This window comes from Microcebus murinus, chromosome 13 (assembly GCF_040939455.1).
Source record: "Microcebus murinus isolate Inina chromosome 13, M.murinus_Inina_mat1.0, whole genome shotgun sequence".
Lineage (NCBI taxonomy): Eukaryota > Metazoa > Chordata > Mammalia > Primates > Cheirogaleidae > Microcebus > Microcebus murinus.
Genome location: NC_134116.1, coordinates 81,515,034 through 81,527,834, shown reverse-complemented (window position 1 = coordinate 81,527,834; position 12,801 = coordinate 81,515,034). Strand labels below are relative to the sequence as shown.

The 12,801-nt window shown below is 44.5% G+C and overlaps 1 protein-coding gene across 1 annotated transcript in view; it reads left to right on the top strand.

Annotated features, from left to right (window-relative positions):
* Nucleotides 1-12,801, top strand: part of PARP4 (poly(ADP-ribose) polymerase family member 4) — a 78,764-nt gene that overhangs the window by 24,555 nt on the left and 41,408 nt on the right. Inside the window, exons 11-16 of the mRNA XM_076009570.1 lie at nucleotides 44-181; nucleotides 2,177-2,272; nucleotides 8,390-8,573; nucleotides 9,186-9,342; nucleotides 11,097-11,221; nucleotides 12,386-12,517. Of these exons, the coding sequence (XP_075865685.1) occupies nucleotides 44-181; nucleotides 2,177-2,272; nucleotides 8,390-8,573; nucleotides 9,186-9,342; nucleotides 11,097-11,221; nucleotides 12,386-12,517 (832 nt within the window). The remainder of the gene's footprint in view (nucleotides 1-43; nucleotides 182-2,176; nucleotides 2,273-8,389; nucleotides 8,574-9,185; nucleotides 9,343-11,096; nucleotides 11,222-12,385; nucleotides 12,518-12,801) is intronic.

Below are 12,801 nucleotides of genomic sequence, written 5' to 3'. Positions count from 1 at the left end.
TTCCAATTATGTAATCTCACGTTTTTTCCTCTGATTCCTACAGTCAGAGTCCGGTGGATATCTTGGAGATATTTAGAGTTGGGAGAGTGAATGAGACAACAGAGTTCTTGAGCAGACTTGGCAACGTGCGGCCCTTGTTGCATGGCTCCCCCGTGCGAAACATCGTCGGAATCCTGTCTCGGTACGAGCAGCCCGTCTTTATCCTCCAGAATTTTCAGCCTCACAAACGTGAAGTGTTCTACTTTTTTTTTCCTACTTTTTTCTGTATTATACAAGTTTTTTTCAGTTAAAATCATCCAGCTTGTTGCGTTCTGGAGAAAATTACCTACTAATTACATACTTTAAGTATGTAATTTAAATTATGTATTTATTTTTTAATGTGCAGTACATGAGTGTGAATAGCTTCTTGAAGACTGTATCATGTGAAGAAAAGTGATTCTGTGTTCATGACTCTTCCATGTGTGTCTAATCTAGGGACAGCCTAATACTTAAAGAGAAACGTCTAGAAATTAGAGTTCCCTGACAGTGTGAGTTATTTATTCAAAACATAACTCTAATTTTCTGCTTAGAGCTGAAACTGAGGTTATAGGGACAGGGGAAAATATGATTAAATTAGATACTTTAAGTACTTAAAAGGAAATCTGTAATAAGATCCATCTGGAAAAAACTTTAGGCTGGGCATGGTGGCTCACGCTTGTAATCCTAGCGCTCTGGGAGGCCGAGGCTGGCGGATTGCTCAAGGTCAGGAGTTTGAAACCAGCCTGAGCAAGAGTGAGACCCCGTCTCTGCTATAAAGAGAAAGAAATTATTGGCCAACTAATATATATGGAAAAAATTAGCCAGGCATGGTGGCACATGCCTGTAGTCCCAGCTACTCGGGAGGCTGAGGCAGGAGGATTGCTAGAGCCCCCAGGAGTTTGAGGTTGCTGTGAGCTAGGCTGACACCATGGCACTCACTCTAGCCTGGGCAACAAAGCGAGACTCTGTCTCAAAATAAATAAATAAATAAATAACTTTAAACTGCTGTTAAAGGACCCAAAATACAAATTGCATCAACCAGAAGGATACTAATTTTCCTTGAACTAATCTATAAATTTAGTGCTATAAATCTAATTTATAGAACTAATCTATAAATTTAGTGTTTTATCATAATAAAAGTACTATTAAGATTTTTTAAATAAAAAACTGATTCTACAGCACATATTTTAAAATTTTTTGACATTATGAGGATAATTCTGAAAAAGAAGAGTAGTAAGAGAGGGTTAACCAACCAGACACTCAAACATATTAAATAAACACAAATGAACTCAAAAACATAGAAGATTTTGGATAGTGAAAGATAGTTTCTTCCATATTATATACAGAAATAAGTGGATAACCACCTGGAAAAAGTATAAAGTTAGACTCTTACCTCATTCCTCATAAGTAAACTCTAGATAGAGCAAATATTTAAATATCTAAAATGAAAACATAAAAGTACTAAGCGAAAAATGGGAGGATATTTTTTAAAATAATCTTTGAGCAGGAATGGCCCTTCTCAGTAAGATCAAAACCCAAAGCCACAAACAATAGATGTTTGTATAATAAAAGGCAGAAATCTTCCTTTATCTACCATCCCATAAATAACCATGGTTTTGCTTTGTTTGCAAGGAGTTCTCTGCAGCAATTCTTGAGCCAGGGAGAGATGCGGTCAGCCCCTCACCCAGCTATGCACTGGGGCTTCAGCCTAGGCCTGGAGGGTGCAGGAAATAGGGCTGGCAGCCTGGGGCTGGTTCCCATGGTGATGAGAGACTGGCTGCAGTTTGTGACTACTTCTTATTATTAGCAGCAGCAGTAGTAGTATTTTTACAGACGGTCTCCTTCTGCCATCCCAGCTGGAGTGCAGTGGCGCAATCATAGCTTACTGCGACCTTGAACTCCTGGGCTCCAGCGATCCTCCCACCTCAGCCTCCCAAAGTGCTGGGGTTACAGGCCTGTGCCACTGCGCTGGGCCTCAGCCTGTGACATCTTAATGGTACCCAGAGCTTCTCTGGGGGATTACTTTGAAATGTGCTTTTCTTTTCATTTTATGCTTTTTTTTAAAATAGTAGCTACCTCTGTTAGAATTACAAGACTATAATAAAAGATTCTTTTTTTTTTTTTATAGTTGATCATTAAAATTTCCTTTTCTTTTTAGAGGACTGCTTTTACCCAAAGTAGTTGAAGATCGTGGCGTGAAAAGAACGGATGTTGGAAATCTTGGGAGTGGGATTTACTTCAGTGATTCACTCAGGTATGTTCTGTCCGTAATCAAGGAATCGTCGGTGGGTGCTTGCTATGCGTTTTCCTCTGTCTTTGCTTAGTAAGGGAGTTTATCGCCCCCAGAAATTCACTAAAACCAACCAGTTTTCTCAGTATACTGTAGAAGCATGTCTTTTGTGCTAAATATTGGGGAAAATTATACTTGAAATCATCTTAGTGATTTTACTCTCCTAGAGTCTTTACATGTATTTTCTCACGGAGTCCTTACACCATCCCCCTGAGGTAAGTCCTATCGTTGTCCCCAGATTACAGATGGGAACACTGAGGGACAGTGAGGGTATTGTGCTTCAGGTCATGCAGCTAAAACAGGACACCGGCAGGACTCAGCTTTCCGGTCAGGCTTTGTACAGGGACGGCAATCTTAACTTCTACGGTACAGAATCTCTCCTCTAAGCAGTTCATCTATTATATGTGACCTCGATATGCCTGGAATATTATTTTCATTCTCAGTATCCTTGGTAATATTTAAATCTGCCTTCATACGAGTCACAATGTATTGAGTGCCCACCTGTGCTAGGCACCAGGTGAGGGGCTCTAAGCGCATCTTCTGTCAACCTCACCGTTGGTATCGTGGCATCATTTTATGAAAGGAAACAGACTCAGGGAGGTTGTGCAACTTGCCGAAGGTTGCAGGGCCCAGGTAAGGGCTGGAGGCTGGGTTCAGGTCCAGGACAAAGGGGTAATTATCCAGGATGTTTAAAGAGTTCCTACAAGTAATAAGAAAAGGATGAAAACCCCGTAAGCAAATGGGCAAAGGACGTGAATGGAAACCTAATAGAAAAGGAAACATAAATGGATAATAATGTCTGAAAAGATTAGTAGTCAAAGCCATGCAAATTAAACCATAATGGGATACCATTTCACCCTAGCAGATTGACAAAAATAAAAAATGACTTTCCCTAGCTCTCTGGGAGGCCAAGATGGGCCAATTGCTCAAGGTCAGGAGTTTGAAACCAGCCTGAGCAAGAGTGAGATGCTGTGTCTACTATAAATAGAAAGAAATTAATTGGCCAACTAATATAGATAGAAAAAATTAGCTGGGCATGGTGGCTCATGCCTGTAGTTCCAGCTACTTGGGAGGCTGAGGTAGTAGGATTGCTTGAGCCCAGGAGTTTGAGGTTGCTGTGAGCTATGCTGACGCCACGGCACTCACTCTAGCCCGGGCAACAAAGGAGACTCTGTCTCAAAAAAAAAAACAACAACTTTCACATCTGTAGGTGTGACTGGATCTCTAGAACAATCTGAACTCTCAATCATTGCTGGTAAGAGTGTGAATTGATAAACCTTCTTGAAAGCTTGGCTCATCTGGTACAGCTGTGGCCCAGGAGTCCTGCTAATTGGCCTGGGGGCCAGGAAGCAGTGTTCTCAGTGCTGCCTGCACACAATGCCCTGGGTAAGCCTGATGCACCAGTGGCACTGGTCTCACCCCACAACAGCTAAGTCAGGATGTCCTGTGGCAAGGCTTGGCTATCATCGGTAGTTTTTAAGCTTCCTGGGTGATTTCAGCATGCAGCCAGGCTTAGGAGTCACTACCCTAGAAAAGCTGTAGAACACATATAGACATGCACAGGGTGGCTGAGAACACTGTAATCACAGGACACTGGAAGAGATACCGGTGTCCATTGACAGTAGAACGGATCCATAAATGTTGGTGGAGTCCTGCGTGGAGTCCTGCGCTGCAGGTGAAACAACTGGATAACAGCTGCATGTGTCAAATGGACGAGACTTAGGAGCATAGTAGACCAAAAATTACTATACAATTCTATATATATAAGTAAAGTTCAAAAACAAGCAAAACTGTACATTATATTGTTGAGGGACACATACACACATTTTTGTGTAGCAGTACTATGAAAGAAAGAAAATAATATACACAAAAATCTAGACAGTGGTTAGATTAGCTTTGGGTGGGAGAGAAGATGATGCCATCAGGAAGCATGGAAATATTGGGATATTCTAGTTCTTAAGCTGGTCGGTAGCTGTGTGGATGTTTGTCTTACTATTCTTTTTTTTTTTTTTTTCCTCCTGGGAATACAGGAGAGTATTTATTCTAAAAGCACTTTCATGTACACTATAGAATTCGTTCCTCACAGTGCCAGCCACTGTGAAGTGGGCATTCTCATCCTTACGTTATAGAATCTTCTTTGGCCTCCTATGACCTGTCCCTCTTCTATCTATCTATCTATCTATCTATCTATCTATCTATCTATCTATCTATCTATTTTAAATTTCAGCATATTACTGAGTACTTCCTGGAGGATAAGGTCTTGTCTTGATGAATTCCCTCAGTCTTTGCTTGTCTGAGAAGGTCTTTATTTCTCCTTTGTATAAGAAACTTAGTATTGCAGGATACAAAATTCTCGACTGGGCATTATTCTGTTTGAGAAGACTGAGAATGTGGCCCTAGTCCCTTCTGGCTTGTAAGGTGTCAGTTGAGAAGCAGCAGTTAGTCTGATGGGTTTTCTTTTGTATGTTACCTGCTGCTTTCTCCTTACCGCTCGCAGAAGGGGCTCTTTGGTGGTTATCTTGGTCAGTTTGATGACTGTTTGTCGTGGTGTCTTCCTGTTTGCAGTGACACTCCCAGGAGTCCTTTGAGCTTCTTGTACCTTATGTAGATTTCTAGCAAGGCCAGGGAAATTTTCCTCCATTATATCCTCAAATAGTTTATCTAACCCTGTGTATTTTCTTCTTCATCCTCAGGGATGCATATGCTTCTTATGTTAGGCCTCTTCACATAATCCCACATTTCTTGTAGGCTTTGCTCTTTTATTTGTCTGCTCTATCTCTATGACTGACTTAGTTGAAAGATGTTATCTTCAATCCCTGAGATTGTTTCTTCTGCTTGATCTAGACTATTCTTGAGGCTTTCCACTGTGTTTTATAATTCCTTGAATAAATTCTTCATTTTCAGTTCTATTTGATTTTTCTTTAATATTTCAATTTCTTTAGTGAATTTTTCTTCTGTTTCCTGGATTTGTATGTGTGTGTGGTTTCTTTGTGTTGGGTATCCATTTTCTCTTGCATTTAATTGAGTTTTCTTATAATCCATGTCAGAAATTTTTCCATCATTTTAGTGTTCTGATTTTGGTTGGTTTCCATTGCTAGAGAGCTAGTGTTCCCTTTTAGGGGTGTCCTTTCATTTGATTCTTCATACTTCTGAAGTTCTTTTGTTGATTCCTTCCCACCTGGAGCAGCTGTTGCTTCTTACCTTTGAATTTTCATTTAGACAATGACACGCCCAGTTTTGTCTCTGAGCCAGAAGGTGGTGTTTGCGGGTGAGATTTGACCACACCTTGTATGATGAGTCAGTAGATGCAGTAAAAGTGTGTGCAGATTGACCTTCCTGTCAGTAGGCAGTGCTTACTGGGAGGAGCAAGCTGCGGTGTTGTTTTTGGTCCCGTGACCAGCTCTCCTTCCTCTGGAGAAGCACTCTAGTACCCCAGGTGGTGGTGGGGCCCCTGGGACTTCCAGGTGTGTCCTTATTCTCCACCTCAGTGGGAGCAGATCGGGGAGTGAGGCAGGATCGGGCTGGGTGGGGCAAGCCTGAACTCAAGTTCCACAAATGCTGTCACCAGGGTCAAAGGTCTATTCCCCGCCTCTGGCCAAAACTGCCAGGGAGGGGCTGAAGTGGCCCCACTGAACCAGAAAGTCTGGGTGTGGGGGTTGGGCTGTCTGAGACCCACAGTCTAGCAGTCTGGAGTAGGCCTCTCTCCTTTCTGCCCTCCCCTATTCCTTGGTTTCTCCTGGGCCTCTGTTGGAGGCAGGACCTGAAGCCAGCTGAGCTCCCCCACAGCTGTGACGCAGCCCAGGAGGTTCCCTGCCCAGGATCCTGTCCTGAACTGGGACCCACTCTGATCTGCCCTGAGGTCACACACTCCTCAGTAGACTAATTCACAGATATCTCCTCTGTGGCCCCAGGCAATTCGGTAGAGACCTGGGTGTACGGGATCTGGCCTACAGGCCTGTCCACGTGCCCCAGAGATCAATCCCTGACTGTGCCAGGGAGAAGAATGCTGGTCCCAAGTCACCCACTGGGTACCCAAGCTGGATCAATGTCCCTCTGCCTCAGGGTTTGTCCCATTGTGCTGGCGTCACTGGGCAAGCAGCACCAGGAAGGGCTGGCGGGTAGAGCTCACGGTCTGAGCACCCTTCAGTCCACTCCAGGGCCCCAAAAGGAAAGGTCTGAGTCCTGTTTCCTGTGGCTGCCTCTGTGCGGTGGTTAAATTGTCTCTCTCAGCAGCCATGGGTAGAGGAAGGGAAGGGGAGAATGAAGGACTAGGTGGAGGAAGGGTTGCACACCAGTAGTCTCCAATCGTCTCTCCGAGAGGCAGGCCTCCTAGAATGACCGGGCTCTGGAGTCCTGCAGATCTCCTGGGGCCCACTGGACCCCTGTGGCTCCTGCAGTCTGGGCCGGAGTTGGGAAATGTCTGTGTGGGGATGAGCAAGGTGGATCGTGAGGAGATGAGGCCCCCAGGAGGACAGAAGTGCCCAGTGGGTAGAGAAGCAACATGGTGCCTGCTGGCCAGCTCGGATCTGTGGGACAGGAGGTATCCGGAGGGAGCTGGGAGCTGGTGCCCTGTCCGCAAGAGGCTCTCCGCTCACTGGTGGCAGCAGCCTCTGGGCTAGTGTCGGCAGGGCTCTCCAGCAGCTCGGGAGCCACCAGCAGTCCGAGATGCGAAGGAGGGGACATTAACCGCTTCGCCTGTCCTTCTCGCTAGTCTCTGAACCTCTCGGGGCTGAATCCCCGCCATATGCCTTTTGCCTTCCAGTTCTGCTCCCCAGCTTCTTGCCGTGGAGTCTCCTGTAGGGTCAGGCACCCTTCCTTCCGACCCTCATCTGATCTATGTTTGTCTGGTTTTTTCTCTTTCATCTAAAAAATCTTTCCTTCTTGCAGAGATGCTCTGGCTGGAGGTGTTTCTCAGCCTCCATCTCTCCTCCCTCCTCTGTCTTATTATTCTTCAGATGTCTGTCATGTAAATGCTTTTTCCTATGTACAAAATAGTTCAAAGTAAAAATTTTTTAGATGTTACAATATTTAAAAAAAAAAAAATAGATCGGCACTCAGTTGATTTTGGGAAAATTGAAGTCCTCAGTGACTTCCAGCAGAGTGGCTTTAGTGGAGAGACATGAATTGAGCCAAATTGCAGAGGATTGAGTAAGAAGAGACGGTCACCGGCCCCCCAGCCAAGAGGCGGTGCGAGAGGAAGGAGGTGGACGGGAGGAGCCCCAGGACCAAGTCCCGGGTTGGGCTTGAGGAGGAGGAAGAACGCAGGCTTGTAAGTTGCGGGGAGAGAGCCCTCAGAAGGGAGAGGGCTGAAGGAGAAATGGGAGAAATTTTTGTTTTGTTTAAGTGCAAGTCTTACGAGGTGGAACAAAGAAGGGTCCTACAGCAGCAGTTTTACATTTAGGACTTGATTTTTAAAAGAAAATAAAGGTGTGTCCCCAAAATGTTGCCCCCAGAGATGTGTGTACTCACCTGTGCTCCTAATATTACTGGCAAAAGTTGCTTTATTAAAGTTGCTGATTCCCAAAGAAAGGTGAGACAGTGTCTCTCATTTGGGTATCGTTTGGAATTCTTGCTTTTCCATGTGGTTTCAGGAGCCTTTGTGGGAGTACAATGCACGTCTGTCCCTTTGACCCGTTCTCACTCCCTTGCTGTTTAATGAAAACATCAAGCCCTTTCTGAACGTTAGTGCAGAGAATTAAATCTCCTTTTTCCTGATTAACAAGGTGGGGTTCTTTTCTTGTCGTTAACCATGCTGGTGATTATGGATAGCAAAATGTGTGTATTTTAGTAGCTAACAAAGATTTGGGGCAACAGTAGAATTCATCCATCTCTGGGAACAAAGTGCTTTGAGCACTGCCTGGCACAGCATAAGGGCAATGTACATGTTTGTTACATTAAAATTTTAAGTAAATAAATGCATAATAAACTTCTAAATTGACTCTTGGAGATATTTCAATAGCAATTTAAAGTTTGAATGATCTACCAGAAGTCTTTTCAACAGTATTTCCTATTTATGCAATAAAATGTCATTAACAAGGAACTGTAAGTTGTAAATATGTGTTCATTGCCTTTGACGTACAGCACAAGTGTTAAGTATTCACACCCAGGGGAGACAGATGGCACCAGGCTCCTGGTGGTTTGTGACGTGGCCCTGGGAAAGTGTGTGGACTTGCACAAGAAGGACTCTTCCTTAACTGGAGCACCGGCCGGCTACGACAGTGTGCATGGAGTTTCAGAAACCGCCTCTGTCGCCACGGACTTTGAGGTATTTTTATATCAGGAAACAGGCAGCAAGGGTCCTGAATGCCCAAAGAATAGCTTCAGTTTTTTTGTTCCTATTTTCATTAAATATTCTTAAGTTTACATAATATGCTCAAGCTCACATCTTTATTTATTTATTTATTTATTTATTTATTTTGAGACAGAGTCTCACTCTGTTGCCCAGGCTAGAGTGCTACCCCCACCTAGAGCCATCAGCCTAGCTCACAGCAACGTCAAACTCCTGGGCTTAAGTGATCCTCCTGTCTCAGCCTCCCGAGTAGCTGGGACTACAGGCATGCGCCACCATGCCCGGCTAATTTTTTCTATATATATTTTTAGTTGTCCAATTAATTTCTTTCTATTTATAGTAGAGACCGGGTCTCATTCTTGCTCAGGCTGGTTTCGAACTCCTGACCTTGAGCGATCCTCCCACCTTGGTCTCCCAGAGTACTAGGATTACAGGCGTGAGCCACCGTGCCCAGCTACATAATTATTATACATTTATTGCCTGAATTCAGTATTTTCTAAATTAGCAAACATGCTTTTATGAGAACATCTGCCAACAATGGTTTGTTGTTGTTGTTTTTAACCACCTATTAATTTCTGTTTGCTCTAGGATGATGAATTTGTTGTCTACAAAACCAACCAGGTTAAAATGAAATATGTTGTTAAATTTTGCATGCCTGGAGATCAAATAAAGGACTTTCATCCTCCGGATAATACTGAGTTAGAGGAACACAGACCTGAATTTTCAGGTTTTTCAAAGGTTGAAGGTAAGACAATTCTCTTGAATACAGTTTTATGTGATTATATTTATAGAACTCAAATGTTATATTTTTAATGGAATTTATATGCATGTTTGGTAAGTACACCTCATACATAAATATTTCATTTCCTTTTTTATTTTGTATTCCATAAAACCAGGATGCTTGAGAAAGGTTAAATGATCTCAAAATCCAAGTTATTTCATTAACACACCAAAATTGAGCTTGTTCTCCTCAGGAAGAGCCACCAGGGGTGGGGAGCCTGCAGCCTCAAGGCCACCACACGTGGCCCTCTGGATCCCCAAAGGTAGCCCCTCAACTAAATCCAAACTTCAGAGAACAAAATCCCTTTATTAAAAGGATTTGTTGCATAAAATTGGGATTCAGTCAAAAGGTTGCACTCAAGGATCCAGAAGGCCACACATGGCCCCACGGTGGCAGGTTCCCCACCCAGAGATGGTGAGTAGAACGGACACCTGGCCCCGCCGTGGAGTCAGGAAGTCCAGGAGGTTTGGGGTCACCTTGCCAGCTCATCGTCTCTGTAATCTTGGACAAACCACATGACCTGAGCTTCACCTTCGCTCAGGTGGGTTGAGAGCAGTACCCACAGACACTGAAGGGGCAAGTGAAGGTTCTCTGTAAGTTGTCACGTGTGGCTTGTGTGCTAGTAGTAGTAGTAGTAGTAGTACACGCATATAAGAGGGTTATAGCTCAGAAAATCATGAGCCCAAACTCTTATGATAAGAATTAATACTAATAGGACTGCAAAAACACGTTAACATTTTTGTGATCAAATTTTTTTTTTTTTGAGACAGAGTCTCACTCTGTTGCCCGGCTAGAGTGCTGTGGCGTCAGCCTAGCTCACAGCAACCTCCAACTCCTGGGCTCAAGTGATCCTCCTGCCTCAGCCTCCCGAGTAGCTGGGACTACGGCATGCGCCACCATGCCTGGCTAATATTTTCTCTATATATTTTTAGTTTTCCAATTAATTTCTTCCTATTTTTAGTAGAGACAGGGTCTCGTTCTTGCTCAGGCTGGTTTTGAACTCCTGACCTTGAGCGATCCTCCCACGTCGGACTCCCACAGTGCTAGGATTACAGGTGTGAGCCACCACACCCAGCTGATCAAATTGGTTTTTATCGGAAATGTATGAGTTCATATATGTTCAAGGAGATGACTCCAATTTTTTCTCTGGGAGTCATTAAAAGAAATATCTGGCAAGACATTATGTATTTATATATTTAACCCTGTCTGTATTTATGTGTTACTAAGTAACATTTTTCAATGTGCTGTAGGCATTTGATTTAGTCTTCGTTGGGATGAAAATCCAGGTAGTTTCATGTTGCTCCAAAATGCTTTTGTGGCACAGTTAATAACAGTGACCGGCCTAGTCCACATTACAAGCCAGGGGATGCAAATAGCTACATTCGTGTTCTAGCCGAGCTTACTGAGATAGTCTTGAGACCTCTTTGTGCTTGTGTGTATGTTTAAATGTTTGTCTTTCAAGTGATAATGTAATTGTGGGTTTTTAACATAATGCCTCCGAGCCTCTATATTAAAAAGGCAAAAGTGTCTTTGAGATTGCACCCCCCTTTTTCTCACGTGGGTTCCCGTTTCAGAATTGGCTATTGAAGATTATAAAATGATATCTGTTCATTTTCCCTAAAATATAATAGGTAACGAGATGGATAAGGAATGAAAAGACCAGAATAACAAAAGAGACAGGGTGGTTTTCAAAGCTAACAGTAACTTGTTTAATGCAGATTACCAGTTACCAGACAGCAAACCTCCCAGCGATGTCAAGGCCGGCCTGCAGGACCCCTCTGGGAACCTGGTCCCCCTCGAGGACGTCCACATCAAGGGGCGAATAATAGACTTCGTAGCCCAGGTATGTTCTTGGTGGCCTTATGATACTTAAATTAAATGGATGTAAATCATAAGTGAGAATTTAATTGCAGTTACGTGAACAAAAGAAAATATTAATATATATGTTTCTAAACTTCACGTATTCATCAGATAGTCCCTGAGTGCCACATGCCAGGGACTGTCCTAGTCTCTGGGCACCCGCAGGGCACAGCACAAAAGCTCTGCCCTCGTGAAGCACGTGCAGGGATATAAACACGTGCAGGCAATAAACACGATAAATGAGTGAAACACACGACGCTTAGGTGAGGACAGGTGCTAAAGAGAAAAGTCAAAGCAGAAGGGGGTAGGCGCTGCACAGGAAGGTTTAACCTGGGAGCTGGGGAGGCCTCACCGAGAAGGCGACATCTGCCCACAGCCCTGAAGGAGCCGGGAGCTAACCCGTGTGGACCTCGGGACACTCGTTGCAGGCAGAGGGAACAGCATGTGCAAAGGCCCTGAGGTGGGAGCCAGGTGTGGCCAGGGGACACCAAGGAGGCCGCTGTGGCCGGAGCAGAGTGGGGAAGGAGACAGTGGGAGGGGACTGGGTCAGGGAGGGTGTCTGATAGAGAGTCTGTTAGAAAGATGAATAGGAAAACAATAGATGACAGATGGGAACTAAGGAGTGGAAAAAACTGGATTCTGGAAGGACTGAGGAAGGAAGAGGTGAGGAGAAACCACCAGAGGGCTGTGTGGACAGGGGAAGGCCACAGAGACACCTCCAGGAGGAAATGCCAACACCTGAAAACAGATCGGATAGAAGGACTTTTCTGGAATAGTTTCCAGCCCACGTGACACTTAAGGAGGCATCAGACCCCGAAAGGGGCTGGTTTTCCAGCTGTCGTAACAAAAGCTGCATTATCTCTGCTGAGTACCCGGTGTTGGTGTGACTGCAGGTGGTTTATATTCCAGTCCGCTGCGTCTGAGCCACCTAAACAGGCAGCCGGTGCACTTCATCACGTGGTGTGGACTCGACATGGCCGAGCTGGAATGGGCCAGCCCCCGGAGCCAGGGTTGGGACATTCGAGGGATGCGATTAAATTGGAAGGAATTTAATACAAATAAGCAAAATTGTCTTTATTTAGTCATTGTTCCTGCAAATGTTCTTCCATATGGTCTCATCACATATACGCATTCTTCCCTCCTTCAGGTGGTTGTTTTTCAGACGTACACAAATCAAAGTCCCGTGCCCATCGAGGCGAAATACATCTTTCCTTTGGATGAGAAGGCGGCCGTGTGTGGCTTTGAGGCTTTCATCAACGGGAAGCACATAGTAGGAGAGGTGAGGAGAGGGAAGCATCGTGACCCCTCGTGGCCTTCAGAGTTGGTTTCCCGTTCGTTTTCCGAGTCCCCGTGGCGATAAGGTTGAGTGGAGGCCTCATCGCAAAACAAGAATAATCTTTGAAGAGCCAACTCTTACACAGTTAGTCCCCACCCAGACGCCCCTCCCGGGTGGGCTGCTTTCTGCCCCTGCCCGTCCAGGCTTCATCAGCAGCCTCTTGCAAATTCTTTGCATGGGCTCTTCAAAAGAGAGAGATTTCAGTATCAAAAGTTTAAGAGAAGCAG